This window comes from Cololabis saira, chromosome 16 (genome assembly GCF_033807715.1).
Source record: "Cololabis saira isolate AMF1-May2022 chromosome 16, fColSai1.1, whole genome shotgun sequence".
NCBI classification, from domain to species: Eukaryota; Metazoa; Chordata; class Actinopteri; order Beloniformes; family Belonidae; genus Cololabis; species Cololabis saira.
In genome coordinates, this window is record NC_084602.1 from 38355769 (window position 1) to 38381532 (window position 25764).

General features: G+C 38.1%; 1 protein-coding gene across 1 annotated transcript in view; it reads right to left on the reverse strand.

The window, feature by feature from the left end:
* stxbp5b (syntaxin binding protein 5b (tomosyn)) overlaps positions 1-25764 on the reverse strand; it is an 85560-nt gene that overhangs the window by 31502 nt on the left and 28294 nt on the right. Inside the window, 8 exon segments of the mRNA XM_061743932.1 lie at positions 2319-2463; positions 5144-5219; positions 5313-5467; positions 7145-7223; positions 7309-7432; positions 10942-11025; positions 17458-17521; positions 24996-25130. Of these exon segments, the coding sequence (XP_061599916.1) occupies positions 2319-2463; positions 5144-5219; positions 5313-5467; positions 7145-7223; positions 7309-7432; positions 10942-11025; positions 17458-17521; positions 24996-25130 (862 nt within the window).

Consider the following 25764-nt stretch of genomic DNA (forward strand, 5'->3'; position numbering starts at 1 on the left):
GGGAGGAAGGGAGAAAAGAAGGAAGGGAGGAAAGAAGGAAGGAAGGAAGGAAAGAAGGAAGGAAGGGAGGAAAGAAGGAAGGAAAGAAGGAAGGAAGGAAGGAAGGAAGGAAAGAAGGAAGGAAGGGAGGAAAGAAGGAAGGAAGGAAGGAAGGAAGGAAGGAAGGAAGGAGGAAGAAGGAGGAAGAGGGAGAAGAGGAGAAAGAGGAGGAAGGAAGGAAGGGAGGGAGGGAGGAAGGAAGGAAGGGAGGGAGGGAGGAAGGAAGGGAGAAAAGAAGGAAGGGAGGAAAGAAGGAAGGAAGGAAGGAAGGAAGGAAGGAAAGAAGGAAGGAAGGGAGGAAAGAAGGAAGGAAAGAAGGAAGGAAGGAAGGAAGGAAAGAAGGAAGGGAGGAAAGAAGGAAGGAAGGAAGGAAGGAAGGAAGGAAGGAAGGAAGGGAGGAAAGAAGGAAGGAAGGAAGGAAGGAAGGAAAAAAAGAAGGAAGGGAAAAAAGAAGGAAGGAAGGAAGGAAGGGAGGAAAGAAGGAAGGAAGGAAGGAAGGAAGGAAGGAAGGAAGGGAGAAAAGAAGGGAGGAAGGAAGGAAGGGAGGGAGGAAGGGAGGAAGGAAGGAAGGGAAAAAAGAAGGAAGGAAAGAAGGGAGGAAAGAAGGAAGGGAGGGAAAAAAGGAATAAAGGAAAGGAGAAAACAAGGAAAGAATGTACGAGGGGAGAAAATAAGGAAGGAAGGGAGGAAAGAAAGAAGGAAAGGAGTAAAGAAGGAATGAAGGAAGGAAGGAAGGAAGGAAGGGAGAAAAGAGAAAGGGAGAAGGAAGGAAGGAAGGAAGGAAGGAGAGAGCAGGAGGAAAGAAGGAAGGAAGGAAGGAAGGAAGGAAGGAAGGAAGGAAGGAAGGAAGAAAATAAATAAAGCAAGGGAGAAAAGAAGGAAGGAAGGAAGGAAGGAAGGAAGGAAGGAAGGAAGGAAGGAAGGAAGGAGAGAGCAGGAGTAAAGAAGGAAGGAAGGAAGGAAGGAAGGAAGGAAGGAAGGAAGGAAGGAAGGGAGAAAAGAGCAAGGGAGAAGGAAGGAAGGAAGGAAGGAAGGAAGGGAGAAAAGAGCAAGGGAGAAGGAAGGAAGGAAGGAAGGAAGGAAGGAAGGAAGGAAGGAAGGAAGGAAGGAAGGAAGGAAGGAAGGAAGGAAGGAAGGAAGGAAGGAAGGAAGGAAGGAAGGAAGGAACAGGAGAATTAGGTCATTTTGACCCAAACACAGCGTACAAGGGTTAAAAAACACGAGCTGCCAAAGAACCTCCTTGTGTCAACACGTCAAACTGAAACATCCTTCCAGGGTGGAACCAGATAAGATCCGACAGGACGACGAGTTGAAGTTTTTCAGGCCAGTCGGGGGACAAGGGAAGGTATTTCTCATCAGTAATGACGTAGTTCAACAGCTACTGAGCGTAATTTATCTCCCAAGTTGCACCTGTGTAATAACTCAAGGCCCCAATAATAAAAACGAGGGCATAGTCCCGCCTCTAAAACCAGCTGCTATGAAAAGACGTGCTCACAACTAGTGATGCACCGAATGTTCGGAAACCGAAATTGTTCGGCCGAAAATGGCAAAAAAACACTTTCGGTGTTCGGTGGAATAAGTGGGGAAAAAAAAACGAACAATTAATAACGGCATGTTTAGATGACGCAAAAGAAGTGGATAAAACAAAATTAAAAAAAAAAAGAAAATCAATCCCTTTCCAATATTAATACTTTTATGGGAAAGGGATTGATTTTCTTTTTCTTTATTTTATTTTATCCACTTCTTTTGCACTTTTTTTACAATGCACTTTAATGCACTACATTTTTTTTGTTTTCAAGGCCTAAAGGCCTATGTTACAGTTTTTCAGCAGTCAGTTATAGGCCTAATTAATTTATTTTAAGTTTTTTTATTTAAGTTTTAAGTTAAGTTTGGAATACTTAAAAATGCGGGGAAATTAAACAATGTTCAGTTGTTCATGTTCAATAAATATTTCTACCTTGCAATTTTGTAAAAGATTTTTTTCTTTGAAAAGCATGCCTAAAGCACATTTATTTGATTTATCCAATGGTGAAAAAATTGGCAAAATAAATGGAAAAACTGTGAAGAACCATGTTCGGTATGTTATTCGGTATTCGGCCAAGTGTTTATTATTATTTTCGGTTTCGGTTTCGGCCACAAATTTTCATTTCGGTGCATCACTACTCACAACCGAGCCAAATCTCCTCTCTCTGCCACGTATCACAAACCTTCAGTTAGAAAATCACGTCAACGTCTGGCCACAGCGTGAAGTAAACGTGCTGACTGAGGAGAGGACGTACCTTCTTGCTGAAGCCTTGCCTCTTCTGCCGGCTGCCGACGGAGTAAAGTGCAGGGATGAGTTCGGAGGGGCAGTCTGCAAAATACTCACAGCAGGTGACGGGGGACTCGTGGATGGCCAGCGGGTACGGGTTTCTCAAATATGGGGTACCTGGAATGACAAACAGCATGTAGCACAGGGGTCTTCAACTAGATTAGCAGGGGGCCACATCTGCAAAAGGACTGTATGGACAATTTGGGGGTTTTCAAAATGTGTTTTGCACTCAAACACGAAGATTTATGTGTCTATAATACATTTGTGCTCAGGAATGAGCAGGAGAATATATCTGTCTAGTTTACATAATAATTATGTATTAATTGTCTCCAGATTTAGTCATTATGAATGTTAAATATAATATTCAGATAAAGAAATATTATTTTAAATGCAAGTTCATTTTGAAACCATGCATTGTACAAACGTAATGAAGTTGATATTTACCTACTTTTAATAAAACACGCCATAATGACAAAGCACCACTTTCCACCAAGATTTCCTTATTTGAATATTATATTAAGCATTGGGCACAAGCATTAAAGTCCATAGTAGCCAGTTTGGTGTTATAAATAAGCAACCAAAATATTAACCATAAGCTCCTTTTTTTATGACACATCTGTGCACTGTATCAGCAAAACAAAACAATCGCATGAAATTATAGGAGGCTTAGAAATCCATCTGAAATTCAAAGTCCTCATTTAGAGATTCAAATGAAATAAATTTCAGGCCAATCCTAGAAGCCTAATGATGTTAACAAGTCCTCTATAAACGGGGGTTAATAATAAATAATGTGACAAACATTATCACTGTGCAACACTGGCAGAAAATCTGAAGTAAAAAACATCTCCAGCAGAGATTAACATGTACAAACACTGTCCAATCAATCATTAATCAACTGAAAAGGCTAAAAGCATCTTAAACTTTTATTAATTAACAAAATGCGATATGTAAGCCATGTTAGTTTCGCTTTACCGGCCGGAAGTGACGTCCGATCACTACTTTCCCCCCCTTTTTTCTTTGTTTTGTTTTACTCATTGGTCGCTCAGTGTTCTTTGATGAAAATGTTCTTTTGGAAGGTATAATTTGCCTTGTTTTTTTGTAAATTCAATGACAAAATTACCCCCCCCCCCCCCCCCCCCCCCCCCCCTTTTTTTGAAATATGACCAGCGGCCAAATAAAAGCTCCTGGCTGGCCGTAAGTGGCCCGTGGGCCGCCAGTTGAATATCCCTGATCTAGCATGTCTCGTCTGTTACCGTGACGATCATCATACTCGCTTGGGAAGTGAGTATTAACTAGGGGTGTAACAATATGTCGTGCCGCGGAATTTCGCGATACAAAAACGACACGATACGTGTCGTGGAGGTGACAAAATGTAGCACGATATTGAGTTATTAATATTAATATATTGTGTTTACTAGTAACACCGCGGACGAAAATCTTACTACGCTGAGAAGAAACTAGTACCGTTTTGCGGTCCCGATCACGGGACTCTTGGGGGTTTTGAACTTTTACTTCTAAGGTGAGCATGAATCAATCTTTTTTATGATGTAAAGATTGTGTCGTCCCCAAAGGTGTGAGGATGAAACGATAACGGGGTTCACCTTACGGCCTGAGGCTGGAGCAGGTGAAGCTCTTAGGTCTGGCACAAGATCAATAACAGTCATGTTGCATTTTGAGTTTGGGACTTTTCATAGTTTATTTATTTACTTTTATTTATGCATTTAATTTTAGTTGTTAAATTTCTGGAAAAGAAAAAAGTCAAGTCAAACATGAGAGAAACTATTCAGTTTGTGGTAAAATATTTGTACTTGTCTGAAAGTGAAGATGCATAATGCAAACCTGACATTTACTTTTAGTTCAGTTTGTGGAAAATGTTTGGCCTGGCTTTCTCTTTAAAACTTAAACAGTTATAAAGCATTACAAACTGTAACAATAGGGCAAACACACAGTATTGTTTTGTATTTTGTGTCTTTCAAATAAAATACAATTTTTTCCAGTCATATGTTCCTCATTCAAGGTTGTTAAAAAAATACTGCTATAATATCGTATCGTATCGTTATCGTATCATGAGATTAGTGTTTCCTCCCCTACTTTTTAACCATTATGTCACATCTCTATTCACAGCAGCCCACTGAACATTTCTTAGGATCAGCATTCCCAGACTTGATGGAAGGTTGGAGGAAAATATTTGAGGTCCATTTGTACTCAGAAGTCTGAGTTTTAGAGGTTCGAGTCTTAAGTTTTTAAACCTGAATGCTCCTTCAAGTCAGAACTGGGTTGTTAAAAGGTTGTTAAAAAATAATGCTATAATATCGTATCATTCGTTATCGTGAGATTAGTGTATCGTTACACCCCTAGTATTAACGGGGGATGAGAAGAAGGTATATAGGACTGTCTCAGAAAATTTGAATATTGTGATAAAGTTCTTTATTTTCTGTAATGCAATTAAAAAAACAAAAATGTCATACATTCTGGATTCATTACAAATCAACTGAAATATTGCAAGCCTTTTATTATTTTAATATTGCTGATTATGGTTTACAGTTTAAGATTAAGATTCCCAGAATATTCAAATTTTTTGAGATAGGATATTTTAGTTTTTATTAAACTGTAAACCATGATCAGCAATATTAAAATAATAAAAGGCTTGCAATATTTTAGTTGATTTGTAATGAATCCAGAATGTATGACATTTTTGTTTTTGTAATTGCATTACAGAAAATCACAATATTTAAATTTTCTGAGACAGTCCTGTACATACATGAACAACTGTGAGACAGTGAGATGAATAATTACCCGATCTGTCCGAGGTCTATTACGACTAAGTCCTTCTCCAGGAGAACCACCACAGCGTACGGCTCCTGAAAGTCTGTCAGGCATGAAAATAAAATAATAAAACACTGATAAAGTGGATCATGGCTTCACAGAGCGAGTTGCTCTGACTCTCGGAGTGGACTCTCACCGTTGGGATACGGAGTTTCACACAGCACCAGGAAGTCCACGATGGGGTAGTCCATCTCCAGGACGGCGGTGCTCTTCCCATGCATGACAGTGAGGCAGGCTCTCCTCCCCACCGTGTCGTAGGACATCCCCCCCGACAGGACCATGAAGGGGTCCCTGGGACCAGAAAACACGCACACATTAAAGTAAAGCTGGAAACTACGAGGTCCAATCACCGCTAACTGGGTGACGAGGGACACCAGCTTCGTCTGGAGGATATTTGGCCCCGTTTCTAAGCGCAGGGGGGGGGGCGTTTTAATCAAAATGACAACTATATAAATCCTTGTCCTCAAATATCTGAGGGAAGAAATGTTGGGAATAACTGGAGCAGTTCCAGGGAATATTTTCCTTTCAATAAAAATGTTTTCCAGGAAAGTTTTGTCCCTTTTCTTTGTGACCTTGACACAAGTCTGATTAACATGTAGCCTGAGGCAAAAAGGAGAATAAAATACTAATACTACTACTACTACTACTACAACTACTACTTATAATAATCATGATAATAATAATATTATTATTAAAACTATTATCATTATTATAGTATAATAATACTAATTATAAAAACAATAATAGTAATGACAATAATAATAATAATAATAATAATAATAATAATAATAATAATAATAATATTATGACAACTATTACTATTATAATTATAATAGTTTTAATAATAATTATAAAAACAATAATAGTAATGATAATAATAATCATTATTATAATAACAATAATAATAATGATGATGATAATAATAATCATGACGATCATAATAATAAATAACAATGATTATAATAATGATAATATTAATAACTATAAAACTAATAATAATGATGATAATCATGACGATAATAATATTAATAACAATTATAATAATGATGATGAAATAACAATAACGGTAATAATGACAACAATGATAAAAACAATAAAAATAATAAAGATAATAATAACAATGATGATAATAACAATAAAGATAATAATAATTATAATAGTTGTAATAATAATTATAAAAACAATAATAGTAATGATAATAATAATCATTATTATAATAACAATAATAATAATGATGATAACAATAATCATGACGATGATAATAAAAAATAACAACGATAATAATAATGATAATATTAATAACTATAAAACGGATAATAATGATGATAATCATGACGATAATAATAATATTAATAACAATTATAATAATGATGATAATAATAATGATGAAATAACAATAACCATAATAACAATGATAAAAACAATAAAGAGATAATAATAAAGATAACAATAAAAATAACAACGATAATAATAATGATAATATTAATAACTATAAAACGGATAATAATGATGATAATCATGACGATATAAAATAATATTAATAACAATTATAACAATGATATAACAATCATAATAATGATGATAATAATAATGATGAAATAACAATAACCATAATAACAATGATAAAAACAATAAAGAGATAATAATAAAGATAATAATAAAAATAATAACGATAATAATAATGATGATACTACTAATAATATTAATAATAATGATAATCATGACTATAATAATACTAATAATAATAATTTTCCAGGAAGGGAAATCCTTGGAAACGATGGAAACAAGACGAAGCCGAGCGCTCAGAACTGATGAGGCTTCCGTCCACATAAAGATGCTGTCAACACGTTGGGTTGCAGTGCAACAACAGGAAAGGACACTTTAGGGACAGGACGTGGATTCAGACGCGAGCAAGTAAAGACACAGGATGGGCGGGACCCGGCGAGACCCGGCGAGCGCCACACTTACCCGGCCCTCGTGGTTTTGTACTCCACCTTCAGGATGGGCTTGCACGGCTCGGGCTTCTTTCCATCCTTGGGCTGCTTTCCTGTCGGGTCAGAGAGCAGACGGTTGGACTTCTAGGATTGAAGGGAGCTGCAGGCCTGCGCTTGTTTTTGCTCCACGGCTCCTACCGTGCGGCGTGATGGTCTGCGCGGGCTTGGCGGGGTTTCGTACGTGCCATGTGGTCAAAGTGCCGTCCGAGTGGCTGCAGACGAAGTGTTTCCCCTCGTGGTGCCAAGCGACCGAGTGGATCGCCTGAGAGACACAGCAGCGGCGCCAGGTTACGTCACGCACTCAGACTCAAATAGTTCTCATCTGGATGGAAACATCTGAAGCTTCATGCCTGATCAGTCTAGGCCAGGGGTCAGCAACCCAAAATGTTTTAGAGCCATATTGGACCAAAAACGCAAAAAACAAATATGTCTGGAGCCGCAAAAAAAGAAAAGTCTTGTATAAGCCTTAGAATGAAGGCAACACATGCTGAATGTTTCTATATTAGTTATAACTGGGGGAAGATTTTTGCACTTTATGCACTTCGAGAAAAAAGTCGAAATGTCGAGTTAAAGCAGAACAATGTAACTTTCAGCTTTTGTTGAGTTTGGCGTCTCCTTTGGACAAAAGCGGTAGTGCTTTACCAGTAGTGTGGCAGGGTTCCTACCATGCTCCTCAAAGTTACATAGTGCCAGTGAAGGAGATACAGACCCCTCAGACCATGACAGAGGTTCATTAAACCTGTTGGAAGTTGATGTTCCATCACAATGACTCTGGAAATATTAGATTAAGGTGGAAAAGTTACGTAGTGTCGCTTTAAAAGTCGAAATGTCGAGATTAATGTTGAAGTACAATCTCGAGAAAAAAGTCGAAATGTCGAGAAAAAGTTGAAATGTTGAGAAAAAAGTTTAAATGTCGAGGAAATAGTCAAAGTTTCGTGAAAAAAGTCGAAATGTTGAGATTAAAAAAGAAGGAAAAAAGGGAAAAAAAAGAAGAAAAGGGAAAAAAAGAAGAAAAAAAAGGAAAAAAAAGGTCAAACATTTTTGAAAAAGCTCCAGGAGCCACTAGGGCGGCGCTAAAGAGCGGCATGCGGCTCTAGAGCCGCGGGTTGCCAACCCCCGGTCTAGGCCCAGGGGTGTCAAATGTGCGGTCCGAGAGAGATTTTCATGCGGCCCCGCGAGAAGTTTCCAACGCAAAAAAACAAAATGTTAATTTACTAAAAAAGAAGGCATAAATAATTGCCATGAATCTCAGCATATCCGATAATATATTTCTTCTACAAATCCATCGTTATTCCACAAATAGAGCAGTTTTCAACATTTTTTTAGTTTTCTAGAATGCATTTGCCGATTATATTTCTTTGTAGACGGTCGTTTATTTTTATTAACTGACTACTATTATATATTTTCACAGGAAAAATATCACTGCTAAAAAAGATGATAGAAGATATTTATTCTGAGAATTTCAGTTTTGAATACGAGGATAGTGACAAAGTAAAACAGTTAAAAAAGAAGTGCTGACTTTTTCGGCACACTGGCGTAAATATCCGCACCAATTTTTAAAAATAAATACACTTAATTGTACTGGAACAATCTCTAAATCACAAAGAAACACTCTCGGATGTAATAAGAAAGATTTTGCTTTTAATTAAATTTCCTATAAAAAAGCGAAATATAAAAAAAACATACTTGTTTCTGTTTATCTTTGTAAAATGATATTAAAAGTATCTTACATAATTTGAAAAAAAAAAACGAGAAATTTCAAGAAAAGATCCTGAAGAAATATATTTTACATAATTAGAGTGTAAACAAAGTGCATATTTCCTTTAAAATTAACTAAACTGATATTGGATTAGATAACAATAGTAAAAAAATAAAGAATTAGGAAGAAAAAAAAATTCGCACCATTTTTGTTATTTTGAGCGTGCGGCCCGCGAGAAAAAAATTGGTCAAATCCGGCCCGCCAAGCAAAATGAGTTTGACACCCCTGGTTTAGGCATCTCTGAAACAGTCTAGAACGGTAGCATTTACCACACTGATAGCAAGACGTAGAATATTGTTGGGGTGGAAATCCACAAAGCCTCCTTCTATTGCCTTATGGCTAGGATATTATGGATTTCTTAAAATTGGAAAAAATTAAGTTTACAATTAGAGGTTCATTAGAAAGGTTCTTCTCGAGCTGGCAACCATTTATTACTTACAGGACTGTCTCAGAAAATTTGAGCTTAAGAAAACTCAAATATCCTACCTCAAAAAATTAGAATATTCTGGGAATCTTAATCTTAAACTGTAAACCATAATCCGCAATATTGAAATAATAAAAAGGCTTGCAATATTTCAATTGATTTGTAATGAATCCAGAATGTATGACATTTTTGTTTTTTTAATTGCATTACAGAAAATAAAGAACTTTATCACAATATTCTAATTTTCTGAGACAGTCCTGTATTTTGAAAATTTGAAGGACTGAGCTGATGTCTTTGTTTTTCATTGTTTGTTGTTTTTCTATCCCTAAGAATAGTAACAGCCTAATTACTAATACATTGGTATATAACTCTGATATATGACAACACTCCCACTCAAGTGTTTACTAGTATAACTTGTGACTACTACTGGAATTCCTAATCATTGATCTAAGAACTAATTATTAATCTCTAGATAACCCATTTCTTTTTCATTTTATTTTCTTATTTAAGTTTACATTCATTGCACTACTACCGCTACTTTTTTGTTATGTCACTATATTACTATCTTTTTATTTTAATTTATTTATTATTTTTTTAATTTTTATAATTATTATTATTTATTCTATTTTTATTTTTTTTATATTCCCAAGGAAAAATGAATGACGATAACTGTGGGGGGAGTACGGACCAGGCAGGAGAAAAATAAAAATAATATTTTAGAGGAGGAAGATTTTTTTTTCATTATGCACTTCAAGAAAAAAGTCGAAATGTCAAGAAAAAAGTCGAAAGGTCGAGATTAATGTTGAAGTAGAATTTCGAGAAAAAAGTAAAAATGTCGAGAAAAAAGTAAATATTTCATGAATAAAGTCGAAATGTTGAGAAAAAAGTCGAAATGTTGAGAAAAAAGTCAATATTTCGTGAATAAAGTCAATATATAATAAAAACATGCATATTAGGTTAATTGGTGATTATAAATTGTCCGTAGGTGTGAGTGTGGTTGTGAGCATGGTTTGTGTGTCTATATGTGGCCCTGTGATGGACTGGTGACCTGTCCAGGGTGTAACCCCTGCCTCTCACCTAAAATAAGCTGGGATAGGCTCCAGCAGACCCCCGTGACCCCGCAAGGGATAAAGCGGGTAAGATAATGAATGAATGAATAAAGTCAATATTTCGAGAAAAAAGTCGAAATGTCGAGAAAAAAGTCAAAATGTCGAGAAAAAAGTCAAAATTTCGTCAATAAAGTTGAAGTGTGGAGAAAAAAGGCGAAATTTCGACTTTTTTTCTCAAAGTGCACAATAAAAAAATTTTTCCACTCTCAATTTTTTTTACTTTTGCATGGCCCTAATACTCTTCCGTAGGGGAGGGATGGGGAGGGGGAGGAAAAAAAAAAAGAAAAAGGTATGTTCATCTGTTTTGCTCTGTATTGTGGAAACAGTCTGCCAATAAAAACACATATAAAAAAAAAGAGATGCCTGATCAACAGCTTCTGCAGGTTTGATCCCCAGAACTGAACCGCTGAACCTGATCCTGGGACCTCGGTAGGAAAACCCTGAACGGACCAGTTTCCTGGGAGAAAACAGCGTCTCACCTCGTCGTGGTTGTAGCGGTAGTCGGCTTTTTTGCACTTCAAGTCCCACAGCACCACAACTCCGCACTCGAACCCAATCAGAAGCTGAAAAAACAAAGAAGAGCGGCACATCTCAGTTCAGTCCGGACTTAAAGCAGCGGCCCGGATCTGACTTAGGCCACGTTTCCACGTAGCCGGGTATTTACAAAAACAGATATTTCCCCCTCTAGGTTTTGAAAAATACCCTCGTTTACACGAACCTGCATAAATATCTGTTAAGGTGCTATGAGCAGCCAAACCTACAGGGGGCAGTGTAACAAGAAGATAAAGTCATGCTAGCCAATCAGAATCCTGGAAAAAAACATCAACAAATGACACGAGTAACTTCCAGTTACTTCCAAGATGAACGAGAGTCTTTGGTTTGGAGTGACAGAGAAGTGAAGTTACTTTTAAGTGTGACTTTAGAATATAAAACAGGTAAAATACAAGAAAATATTGACAGTGGCCAAACAAATTGTAAACACAGGTCTCACTCATGACGCTGCAAAAACTCAAAATCTTACCAGGAATATTTGTCTTATTTCTAGTTAAAATGTCTAATTTTTAGTCAAAAAATCATCATCAGAGTCATTACCAGATAAATAACTTGTTATTTGACAATTTTCACCTGTTTCAAGTAAATTTTCACTTTTTTCCAGTGAAGAGTCTTGTTTTAAGTGTAATGAGATTTTTTTGACTAAAAATGAAACATTTTAACTAGAAATAAGACAAATATTCTTGTTAAGATTTTGAGTTTTTGCAGTGTGGTGACGTTTCTGTCTCGTAATGTGGAGTTCTGAAGCCTAAATGTCTGTTTCTCTCTGTTTACAAGCAAACGAGAAGACGGAGTTTTTGCAAATCTCCACTTTGGCCGGAGTTTTCAGAAATGATGGTTTTTGGAGACTTTGAGCTTCGTTTTCGTGTAAACGAACGGCCAAAACACATGAAAATGCCACCGTTTTTGCTACGTGTAAACAGGGCCTTATTCTGCCAAAAAACTATTTCATGTAGCTGAAATTACAAGAGAAACAGGCGAGATTTAGAGGCTTCTGGGTAGTCTGAAGCACGTTTGACTTGATAACTGGGACACATTCATCAAAATATCACAGAACAACGATCACAGAGAAGAATTTCTGTGACAATAATCACACGTTTGGCTTCTTTTAAAATAAAATGTACAAAAAACCCACTAAACGTGGCCAAATCCCTCAGCAGGGAGGGGTTAGACTGGGACGCCGCCTGCAGCTCTGCAGCAGCAGACTTCACAAAACGTTTGAGCAGAAACAATAAACACAGTCTGTCTGGTGTTTTTGGACAGCTGTTAATACGTCCGGATAAAAGCATCCGAGTACCGTTAGGAAACAGTCTTTAATGACCGGAAAAAAACCTGCTAAAAACTTTTATATGAGAAAATTATTTGGCTTCTTTATTGAACTCTTCTTCCTCCAGAACTTGTTTTTTTGCTACCAGATTAAAACATGTGAGTGGTGTAAACTTCCTTAACCCTTGTGCTCTCTTTGGGTCAAAATGACAATTCTTCTATCCTTCTTTCCTCCTGCCATGCTCTCTCCTTCCTTCTTCCTTTCCTCTTTTCCTCCCTTTTTACACTCCTTTACTCATTTTTCTTCCTACCTCCCTTCTGTCATTCGTTCCTTTATTACCTTCTTTGCTTTTCCTTCCTTCTTTCCTTATTTTATCCATTCCTTCCTTCTTCCTTCCCTTCTTTCTTTCCTTTCTTTCCTTTTCTCCCTTCCTTCCTTCCTTCCTTCCTTCCTTCCTTCCTTCCTTCCTTCCTTCCTTCCTTCCTTCCTTCCTTCCTTCCTTCCTTCCTTCCTTCTTTCCTTCCCTTCAATCTTTTCTCCCTTCCTTCCTCCCTTTCCTACTTCTTTCCTCCCTTTCCTACTTCCTTCCTTCTTTTCTCCTTTCTTCCTTACTTCCTTCTTTCCATCTTTTCTCCCTTCTTTCCTCCCTTTCCTACTTCCTTCCTTCTTTCCTACCTTTCTTCCTTACTTCCTTCTTTCCTTCCCTTCCATCTTTTCTCCCTTCCTTACTCCCTTTCCTACTTCCTTCCTTCCTTCCTTCCTTCCTTCCTTCCTTCCTTCCTTCCTTCCTTCCTTCCTTCCTTCCTTCCTTCCTTCCTTCCTTCCTTCCTTCCTTCCTTCCTTCCTTTCCTACTTCCTTCCTTCTTTTCTCCTTTCTCCCTTCTTTCCTTCCTTCCATCTTTTCTCCCTTCTTTCCTCCCTTTCCTACTTCCTTCCTTCCTTCCTTCCTTCCTTCCTTCCTTCCTTCCTTTCCTACTTCCTTCCTTCTTTTCTCCTTTCTCCCTTCTTTCCTTCCTTCCATCTTTTCTCCCTTCTTTCCTCCCTTTCCTACTTCCTTCCTTCCTTCCTTCCTTCCTTCCTTCCTTCCTTCCTTCCTTCCTTCCTTCCTTCCTTCCTTCCTTCCTTCCTTCCTTCCTTCCTTCCTTCCTTCCTTCCTTCCTTCCTTCCTTCCTTCCTTCCTTCCTTCCTTCCTTCCTTCCTCCCTTTCCTACTTCCTTCCTTCTTTTCTCCTTTCTCCCTTCCTTCCTTCCTTCCTTCCTTCTTTCCTCCCTTCACCCTCCCTTGACACAAAGACAGCACAAAGGTTAAACTGAACTGGAAGTTTTTCTCAGGTCAGAATTTGACAAACGTTCAAGCTTTTCAGGTTTCAACGTGAGAATCAAGCGATCTGTAAACGAGGGGCCGACAGAGCAACAGGGAGGGGAAAAGCAACGCCTGCCCCGGTTCAGCCCGTCTTTTCAACCAGACCTGGAGCTCCCATCACGACTCCGACTCAGACATGAAGCCTGAAGAAACACGTCTGGTTATGTTGGTACTGCTTCAGTGTGCTCGTGGACGAGCGTTTCTTTTCTATATTGCAGCTAAACTTTGTCAATACCAGCAAGCAGAGCTCTCTAACGTACGACGGAGTATTAGGGCCAAACTAAGACAAAAAAAAAGGAAATTACGAGAAAAAAGTCATAATATAATGAGAATAAAGTCGTAAAATTACGAGAATAAAGTCGTAATATTATGAGAATAAAGTCGTCATATTATGAGAATAAAGTCGTAATATTATGAGAATAAAGTCGTAATAAAGTCGTAACATTACAAGAATAAAGTCGTAATATTACGAGAATAAAGTCGTAATATTACGAGAATAAAGTCGTCATATTATGAGAATAAAGTCGTAATTTTATGAGAATAAAGTCGTAATATCACGAGAATAAAGTTGTAATTTATGAGAATAAAGTCGTAATATTACGAGAATAAAGTCGTAACATTACGAAAATAAAGTCGTAACATTACGAAAATAAAGTCGTAACATTACGAGAATAAAGTCGTAATATTATGAGAATAAAGTCGTAATATTACGAGAATAAAGTCGTAATTTTATGAGAATAAAGTCGTAATTTATGAGAATAAAGTCGTAATATTACGAGAATAAAGTCGTAATATTACGAAAATAAAGTCGTAACATTACGAAAATAAAGTCGTAATTTATGAGAATAAAGTCGTAATTTATGAGAATGAAGTCGTAATTTATGAGAATGAAGTCGTAATTTATGAGAATAAAGTCGTAATATTACGAGAATAAAGTCGTAATATTACGAGAATAAAGTCGTAATATTATGAGAATAAAGTCGTAACATTACGAGAATAAAGTCGTAATATTATGAGAATAAAGTCGTAATTTATGAGAATAAAGTCGTAATATTATGAGAATATAATGTATGAGAACTCTAACAGGAAGAGCATCTTCACCCTGTGTTAAAATGAGGAATATTGAGTATTTTGTAAAGTTATATTTATATATTTATAATATATTTAATATTCCGACTTTATTCTCGTTATATCATGACTTTATTCTCGTAATATCATGACTTTATCCTCGTAATTTTACGACTTTATTCTCATATTATTATGACTTTATTCGCGTAATTTCCATTTTTTTTTGTCTTAGTTTGGCCCTAATACTCCGTCGTACTAACGAACCCGCCCGCGGTTCTGACAGCAGTCCGAACTAAACAAAACCGATTACTGCAGGAAAACTGGTGCAGAAAACTAGTTAAAACTGTTTCCTTGCCGCTGTTTTTGATAAGAAAGGTTCAGTATATCAGCATCCGTGTGACAATGATTTCTTTTAGAAAGACAGAAGAGTGGAGCTTGAAGCTTAAACTTAATCCATGTAATCCCCTCGTCCCAGACTAAAGCACCAGTCCCTGGAGGTTACACCCCCCCCCCGAAGGACAACAGCTCCGTCACATGACATGATACACTCATCAAAACACCTCAAAGCTCCACAGGAGCTGAAAAACCAAAGGAAAAGCTGCAGCTCCGTTAATTAGAACTCGAGTCTCCACGTTCAAGCCCCGAAATTATGCATTTTCCCATAATTTCAAGCAGAATGATACCAGTCAAACAATAATATTTAAAGTGTCTTTCAAGTGCATTTTTGCAGCAATATTGCTGCAGAACAAAGAAAATGCTGCATTTAGTCTGGGCTACCTCTCCCATCAGACAATCTAGCAACAGAAAATAAAACATAGCAACAAAAATAAATATAACCATAAATATACAAGACTGTCTCAGAAAATTACAATATTGTGATAAAGTCCTTTATTTTCTGTAATGCAAAAATCTCATACATTCTGGATTCATTACAAATCAACTGAAATATTGCAAGCCTTTTATTATTTGAATATTGCTGATTATGGTTTACAGCTTAAGAAAACTCAAATATCCTATCTCAAAAAATTTGAATATTCTGGGAATCTTAATCTTAAACTGTAAGCCATAATCAGCAATATTAAAATAATAAAAGGCTTGCAATATTTCAGTTGATTTGTAATGAATCCAGAATGTATGACATTTTTGCATTACAGAAAATAAAGAACTTTATCACAATATTCTAATTTTCTGAGACAGTCCTGTAAACTTGCTGGCGTGGTTGTGCTGGAACCACTTCCGAATATCCATCGTTACTTTGTTAACGGAGCAGCAGAGAGCAGCGTCTTGCTGGTGCAGGTGAGTGACGGACACTGAAGGCTGATTTATGGTTCCGCGTTGCACCAACGCAGAGCTTACGGCGTAGGATATGCGGCGACGCGAATGTACGGTGCGCGTCGCCGCGTACCCTACGCCGTCGATTTAACGTGGAACCATAAATCAGCCTTTACGCATTTGTCAGTTTTCTTTTCGTCTTTTCAACTGAGCATGCAAACACATAAACTGAGGGTGCAATGCTTATGCACCCTTGTAGAACCGGCCTGCTGCAGACTGAAGCATTCTGGGCCGTCGATGCCACCGGAACCAAGACGCCTCTTCACTTTTACGTTAAAAACAAAAACCAATGCCTCTTTCACACGTTCATTTTCTAAAAATGTTCTGTAGAAAGTACAAATCCTCAGCATCCTGAGTGGTAAGTAGGGTCGCCACCTTTCACAAATAGAAATAAGGGACACCCCAATTTCAGCAGCGCAGGCGCCAAAAAAAGGGACATCCCCAAAATTTCTAAACTGCATAGAAATGTATTTATTTTATATGAAACAAAATGCTTTGATTTAAAGTTTAAAGTGCTTTAATAGCATTGAACTTGCATGACTGTACAGACAGACAACCATAAAGAAACTGAAATATCCTCCTATGCTACGTTTAGGACTGTCTCAGAAAATTAGAATATTGTGATAAAGTCCTTTATTTTCTGTAATGCAAAAATGTCATACATTCTGGATTCATTACAAATCAACTGAAGTATTGCAAGCCTTTTATTATTTTAATATTGCTGATCATGATTTACAGCTTAAGAAAACTCAAATATCCTATCTTAAAAAATTTGATTCTGGGAATCTTAATCTTAAACTGTATTACAGAAAATAAAGAACTTTATCACAATATTCTAATTTTCTGAGACAGTCCTGTATGTCCACATCAGCCAAGATGTAGAATATACCTACAGGTGAAGAATATGGTGTAAAAGTTAATTTATTTCAATAATTCAACTTAAAAGGTGAAACTAATACATTACAGTCTCATTACATGCAAAGCTAAATATGTTAATCCTTTATTTGTTATAATTTTGATGATTGAATTGTTTATTGATTTCATAAAATATTCTAATATTTTGAGATTTTTTATTTGGGGTTTTCATAAACTGAGACATAATCACCAAAATCATAACAAATAAAGGCTTGAAATATCTCACTTTGAATGTAGTGGGAAATAATATATTTGCTTCACCTTTAGTTGAATTTACTACGAATTAAGTTTTGCAATATTCAAATTTTCAGACCTTCATCTGTATATTATGACATTAATAAATAAGACTATAATATATGTCCGTATTGGTTCAATACGGAACGCAACTTTTAATTCCCAATTACTTAAAGATTCCGTATTTTAAGGGACGGGTGGCGAGCCTAGCGGTAAGTGATCCATGAAGGATAAACATGTCACGTGGGGTGGGCGGGGGCCTTACCTTCCCCTCATCCATGGGGTTGTCACTGATGTGCACCACCGGCCCCGGGTGCGTCTTGGTGGACCTGAGACGGAGGACACACAACACAGCATTTTAAGGCGACGGGAGGAAGGAAAAGAAAAGAGAAATGAGATTCTGTCTGCCGTGCACAAAGATCATGGCAGCGCCACAGAAAGGAACGTGTGACAGAGAGAGAGAGAAGGGTCTGGGAGAGATCGCGTGTGGAGACAGGATCACCGTGGCAACGGAGCAAGGGCCACGCAGGAAGTGGAGGTCTGGCCTGCACGAAGCGCTGCTGAGACTAATGATCTCACTGCTGCTGATGACTCAGTTCAGACGGAGATGTCGCAGTGGCTGAGAGGCAGAGACCTCGGGATGAACCGTAACCTGCACCGTAATCAGTACTGGAGTTTAGGGGGGATAAGGGGAGATTGGCACCCCCCCCTGAAATAAAAACGGTCCAAATCATCCCCCTGTAAAACTGTCATCCCTCCTTTCCATCCCTTATGTCATTTCATCAATGAATGTGGTTTTACTGCTATTTCAACATTTAGAGTCATCACCAGAAAAATAACACCAGAAAAATAACTTATTTGACAATTTTCACCTGTTTCAAGTAAATATTCACTTGAAATAAGTAGAAAAATCTGCCAGTGGGACAAGATTTATCTTCTCATTACAAGCAAAACAATTTTGTTCCACTGGCAGATTTTTCTACTTATTTCAAGTGAAAATCTACTTGAAACAGGTGAAAATTGTTGTTTTTTCCAGTGATGAGTCTTGTTTTAAGTGTAATGAGATTTTTTTACTAAAATGAGACATTTTAACTAGAAATAAGACAAATATTCTTGTTAAGATTGTGAGTCAGGTGAAAATTGTTGTTTTTTGTGATCGATTTCACTAGTTATTATACACTGCAAAAACTCAAAATCTTAACAAGAATATTTGTCTTATTTCTAGTTAGAATTTAATTTTTAGTCAAAAAAAATCTCATTACACTTAAGACAAGACTCAAAAACCAACATTTTCAAGTAGATTTTCACTTAAAATAAGTGGAAAAATCTGCCAGTGGAACAATATTTTTTTGCTTGTAATGAGAAAATAAATCTTGTTCCACTGGCAGATTTTTATTATTTCAAGTGAAGATTTACTTGAAACAGGTGAAAATGGTCAAATAACAAGTTATTTTTCCAGTGATGAGTCTTGTTTTAAGTGTAATGGGATTTTTTACTTAAATGAGACATTTGAACAAGAAATAAGACAAATATTCTTGTTAAGATTGTGAGTTTTTGCAGTGATCCATTTTACTTATCCTGTGAAGGACAGAGTCATATTGATAAGTTCAGAAAAGTGTTTTTTATTGTTGTGTTTTGATGTATTTGATGTAAGTCCAGTGGATATTTAAAGCTTACAGAAGGCTGCATTTAACTGCTGCTATGTCATTCCTGCAGTATTTCTGCAGGTGTTTTGGTCACTGCTATTATTTGTAATATATTATATTATTTGTAATCAGCAAAAATTATCTGTCCCCATATGATCAAATCCACCATCCCCCCTGATTTCTTTTTACAACTCCAGTACTGACTGTAACGCACCTCGCCACACGGCGAGCAGACGCTTCCGCTTAAAAGGTGCAACTCCTGCAATAAAGCCGTGCAGCCGGAGCTTCGGCTCCCAGCTGCCGTTTCTGGGCGTTTCTGCCTCCAGGAGGGTGAAACGCAGTTTAACAAGATGAACTTTGAGCTGTTTTGAGTCATCGGAGTTGTACGTTCATTTGATCTTATTGATAATCCTGCAGCACGAAAGAAAAAACCTGGATGAGAGGATGGGAGGCGTGTCTGATGGGCTGCTGGTTTCAAAAACGCATCCTACACGAGGAGATCAGCTGAAGAAACTTCAGCAACCCGACAACGCAAAACCCGACTCAGCAGTTTTTCCGACCAAGCTGAAGTTCCCGTAGACCAGCGGTCGGCAACCCAAAATGTTGAAAGAGCCATATTGGACCAAAAACACAAAAAACAAATATGTCTGGAGCCGCAAAAAATGAAAAGCCTTAGTAGAAAGCAACAAATGCTGCATGTATCGATATTAGTTATAACTGGGGGAAGATTTTTTTTTTCATTATGCATTTCGAGAAAATAGTCGAAATGTCGAGAAAAAAGTCAAAATGTCGAGAAAAAAGTCGAAATGCCGAGAAAAAAAGTTGAAATGTCGAGTAAAAAGTTGAAAATGTCGAGAAAAAAATCGAAATGTTGAGAAAAAAAGTCATAATTTCGAGAAAAGTCAAAATGTTGAGATTGAAAAGGAAAGGAAAAAAGAAGAAAAAAGAAGAAAAAAAAGAAAAAAGAAGAAAAAAAGGAAAAAAAAAGGTCAAACATTTGTGAAAAAGCTCCAGGAGCCACTAGGGCGGCGCTAAAGAGCCGACCCCTGCCGTAGACCTTCATCACAGCGTTTAACTTCCTGTTACATTAGTCTCTCTGAAGGCGACTGACGGCCTTCTGCACATCCATTCATCAACACGGGTTGTTTCCACGTCTTTCCATGAATTCCATCACCGAATAGCTCATATATTCATATTTAATCTGATCTTTGTGTCACCTCCAGTTTCAGAGGAAGAATGAAGGTAAAACAAAAAACCCTGAGATGCAGTCATGAATAAACAAACTACATCAGTCTGCAGAATCCTTCCAGGAAACCTGTGACATGCTCGTTGTGCAAGGCTGCGGTTTCCAGACCACAAGAGCCAACCCGAGTTCACGGCCCTGGACGACCAGCGGTCGCCACTAAAACGCCTCTAAAACGGCTCTATGTTCAATAGTTAATCTGATGTCATAACAGGGCGTCTACAGGTTTGACCGAGGTAAATTTAAGACTTTTTAATACCATTTTCAAACAAAATTTAAGATTTAATGTTTATTTTAATTTTTTTATTTATTTATTTTTTATGTTTATTTATATATCTTTGTATGTTTTTATTTTTTTTTTAAATTTTTTTAACTTTATTGTCTTTATTTTTATCTCTGAATGGTACGATAATTTAGTTGTATGGATGGGGCTCCGTTAGAGCAAGACATGTGGGGGTTATAGGTGTTTATCATATTTACTATGTTAATTCTAATTCTCTTGTATGTAATTATTCTGTGAAAATTGAAAAAAAAACTATAAAAAGACCTTGAATAAAAAAATGTAAGATTTAAGTCACTTAAATTTAAGAAACATTTAGAAATGTAATGTAAGAAACATTTACATATAGGTCACATAAGAAATCCAGCGCTGAGGTCAAGGTTGCCAGATCTGACAGGTTCCAGCCCAGACGCGACGTAAAACCCGCCGAAACAATGGAAAACCAGCTCAAATCATAGATTCTCTATGTTAAAACCATCAATTATTAAATGCATAATAGATTTCAAGCTTCACAACATCACTAAATAGCCCAGAAAAAGTTCAGGCTCCAAACAAATCAATTAAATTGAGTAGATTAAAGCAAATAAAATATCAGCAAGTTTGTTATGCACGTTTGTACTTTTCTCTGCCATAATGGAAACTTGTTTGTTCATAATTTCTCCTAAATATTTGGTAAAAACCAGGAAAAGCAGCCCGAATATATATTTTTCAGCCCAATTGGGCTGAAACTCGCCCAATCTGGCAACACAGATTTAGAACCTCTGCAGGAGATTGTCCTCAAAACGATGAAATAAACATTTTAATGATGACTGGATACATTCCCTTTAAGATGAAGACCCTTGGACTGAGATTTAAGAAAAATTAAAGACATTTAAAGGACCCGCAGCCGCCCTGATCTAAAAATGCTCAGTATTGCTTTAAAAAGATAAATAAACACTGCCTGTACTGGTGAACTCTGCTTGGATCCACTTCAGCTGCCAGTCACCCCCCCCAGAGAAGCTTTTTATTTAGCTCACTTGTAAACAAACTACTTGGAAAGATCAACTTGTCCTGGTCAAAGTTCCTGCAGCTCAGTCGGGTTTTTCCTCTTTAAAGCAGCACAACGTAACTTTCAGCTTTTGTTGAGTTTGGCGGCTCCTTTGGACCAAAGCGGTAGTGCTTTACCAGAAAGAACTACATTTCCCATGAGCACCAGCGCGTACTGCCGGAAAACTCCTGTCCCCGTCGCTGCATTTGTTTTGATAGTGAATGAAATAAGACGGGACAGACTTTCAAAACTACTTTTCTGTTTTCAGCGGTCTTTGCAGGATGGATAGTGAAGAGGTAATGTATCTATTTTTGGCTAAACAATATAATATGACGATGTGAAAATCACTAAGTTCAACTTGGTTTTATTAGTGAGGTCACACCCGCCCCCCCGTCCTGTTTCAGCCAGATAATGTGCCCCAAATTAGAAACGTTTTTTAGAGGAACTTTTTTTTTTTTACCTTTATTTATCCAGATAAAAACCCATTGAGGTCAAGACCTCTTTTCCAAGGGTGACCTGGCCAAGGAAGGCAGCAGCACACGTCCAAACACAAAAAACAGCAATCACGTAATAAACATTAAAATGAGAGTGCAAACTGTTAGCGAATAAAGTGCAATAGTGGTGACTTCAATAATATGTAAAAAACAACTTTAGAAATAATTTTAAATTTAAGAACACGGGCACATGTAGTTTAAAAACACAGGCACTGCTGAAAGGATTCCCGTTGTCGTTTTTTCAGAAGTGAGCGAAAGGCTTCAAAAGAAACAAGTTCAGGCATTTTCAGTTCATTTTGTAAGGTATTCCACGCAGACGGTGCAGAGAAACTAAAAGCTTTTTTTCCCCGAGTTAGTCCGAACACGAGGAACAGCCAGGTGCAAAGTGTCATTCGACCTTAAAGCATAACTGCTTTTAGTTCTCTGAAGAAATGAACATAAATAAACAGGAACCAAGCCAAGAAGAGCCTTATTCGTCATAAATTAGTAGTCCAACATACTTACTGACAAAATAAAAAAATACTTTATCACCTGTGAATAACTGAATGCCCATTCCTTATATTTTGCAGATCAGCCCTGCACAATTTTACAGTTCTCAGGAAAAATACTAGAACCCAAGACGAATCCCCTGTATGTGAAAACATTCTAATTCAGATTCTTATTGAACGTAGAACTCTACATTTACATTTGTATCATAACAATTCTGTCTCTCTTGTCGGACATCCCTCCTCGTCTTTCAGCTCACGCCAGCGAGTGAATTTTTTAAATTTATTTATTTATTTTTAATTAATTTTTTTGTCCGGGTATTTAGCTTGTTACTCTCCCGCTTTCTTTTTTCTCCTCCTCCGATAAAACTTTTATTTTCTTGGGTGTTTCCGCTGCTTGGGCCATGACACCAGCTTCTGCTGAGCTCTGAGCTCCACGCCCCGCCCAGCTTTGGTCTCCACTACGAATGGGGAAGGAGGGGGAAGTGACGTATGCCGTAAAGCAGTCAAAGCCGTAAAAATGTGTCGTTTTTTAGTGTGGCAGGGTTCCTACCATGCTCCTCAAAGTTACATAGTGCCAGTGAAGGCGATACAGACCCCTCAGACCATGACAGAGGTTCATTAAACCTGCTGGAAGTTGATGTTCACAATGATGATGATGAAATATTAGATTAAGGTAGAAAAGTTACATAGTGCTGCTTTAAACAATTCGATGTGTAACTCATTGTGATGTTCACGGTGGGTGTTGACGCCGGGGCGGGGGGCGACACACCAGATCAAGATCAAGGCTCTTCCTATCCGAGCGGATTTGTTAAACCGGGCAGCAGAAAAACCTCCGGAGGTCTCGGCAGCTCGGCCCGGCCCGGCCGCCCCCTCCGGGCCGCCGTCGTTCCTCCGCCTGCGGCAGATTCCTGCAACCAAGACGACGGGCAAACAGCCGGCGAGGAGACGGAGGACGAGACTCACAGTTAGGACTGCAACGATTCGTCGACGTTGTCGTCAAAAAACGATAATCAAAATTGTCGACAATGAATTCCATTGTCGACAATTGTCGCCAGACGTGTTTTTCCAACGGAGTGAAGCGTCTCACTTCAATACAATCTCTGACGAGAGTCGCGCAGCACGATAGCGTCTCAGCAGCTGCAGCAGGGCTCCAGACTAACTTTTTTCACTAGGAGCACAGTAGCCCCTAACTGAAAATTTTTAGGGGCACAATCAGAAATTTTAAGTTCTAGTTACGTTTTAAGTTAGAGTTTTGGCAGTGTTCAAAATAAAATTATAAGACCTGCTGTATTGGAGAACTTTTTTTTTTTTTTTTTTTTACCGGGTGAAGGCTGATTTATGGTTCCGCGTTACAACAACGCAGAGCCGCCGCCGTAGGCTACGGCGGCGGCTCTGCGTCGATTTAAGGCGGAACCATAATTCAGGCGGGGAACATATCGGAGAACAACCAGAAGAATATAGAGTGGATTAAAAATAAAAGTTAAGCACTGAGCTACATGTGTCTCCCGTCTGGGCCATTGCAGACTCATTGCCTGAGCATGTTACTAAAACCAAACATACCCACCGCCTCTTTTATGTGCGCGCCGCGGCGGCAGAGCGTTGTGTCGCATTAAATGTGGTCCGGGCGTAATACCTGCTTTGAGCTGGTGAAATTAAACGAAAAAAAGAAATAAATAAATAGATCCCCCAACTCATTCCCTTTCACACTCATTGGCCTGCAAATATGGGGGTTCATTGAGGCACCCCTTCCACGTTTAACGTGTAAAAAAAAAAAAAAAAAAAAAACACTGGCAAATTTACTGGTCGCACGTGTGCGAGTGGACATGAAATTCAGTCGCACATACTCAAATTTTGGTCGCAAAATGCGAGCATTTGGTCGCAGTCTGGAGCCCTGTGCAGGTAATAAAACTTCAAAGGTTTGGGAGCATTTTAGCCTCGATACGGTGAATAAAAAGATACTTGCAAGGTTTGCAAAGCCAACGTTGCTTTTCACGGGAGCACGTCGGTAATGCATTTGAAGAGAAAGCACGTTGGAGTGTTGAACGAAACGGACTCGCCTTGGTAAGATATTAGGCCTATTTTCATTTGTTAAATTAATTTGTTTAATTCGTTAACTTTGTTTATTTCATGTTATTTATTAGTATTATTTGAGCCACTCACAGCTACTCTCGTTGCTATAACCTCAATCATAACTGATGCGCGAAAGGCGAAACTAGCTTGTGTGATGATGACAATGATGGATTTGCATCTAACTTTCAGTCAGGTGCCTATGAACTGTCAATTATCCATCAAACTCCACAATGATCATGTTAACATTAAATCAGATAGATTTGTCTGGACATTTCTCTTGCCGGACGGGAGAAGACACTAAATAAATGCATCTCTATTATCGTGCGGGCATGAATTCTCAAGAGTTTTGCAGGTGCAGGATGAAGAAAACAGTCCCGCTATATCAGGGCTCTAGTACCATCTTTCTTGTGTTTATTAGCATTTGCCACAAAATTAAAGCAACTTCATACTAAATAAAAAAAAAGAATGACTAACTATCCGATTAGTCGACTAATCGTTTCCATAGTCGGTGACTAGTCGACTATTAAAATAGTGGTTAGTTGCAGCCGTACTCACAGTTCGATGGCTTTGTTCCACATGATGACGTAGCCTGAGAGGGTGAAGGACTCCACGTTGACGATGTGGATGTTTCCTCGCTCCGTGCCGATGTACAGCCATTTGCTCTGGAAGGGCAGGTGGCAGTATGTGATTCTGCAAGAGACGGGGACGCGTGTGTCAGTTCATTATCTCAGAGGACGCCCACCTTTTAATCACGCTGGACGGAGCGGTGAATGAGCAGGGTTTAATTACCGAGGCCTTGCTCTGTGGCACACTAATGAACCAGGCTATTCATAGCCCGGGGGGGACGGGGGACGGGGGACGGGGGGACACAATTACAGCATCAGACTGACCCGGAATGGTCCTGTCCCGTCAGGACGTCCACATCGTCTGAGCTGTTCGAGGGTCACGGTTCAGTAAATGTAGTAATATTGGCCAAATTAAAAAGGCTCCGTTCTTCTTATTTGACATGAAGGGGACGTGTCGTTGTGTCTTAAAAAAAGGCCCCTTTTAAATGTTTACAGTCAGTAAATGCATCAAAATATAGTTCATATTAATGCTTTTATTTGTTTGTGGCCATTTAAAACATAATTCGGTGCTGATGTTCTTTACTGGTTCGAATCCCGCTCTGTCCCAGTTTGCTGTCGTAGTGTCCTTGGGCAAGACACCTTACCCACCTTGCCCCGTGTGAATGTGTATGAATGTGTATGAATTAGGGCTGTGCGATTAATCGATTTTAAATCTAAATCGGATTTATTAATCAAGACAATGTTAAAAAAAGGAAAAT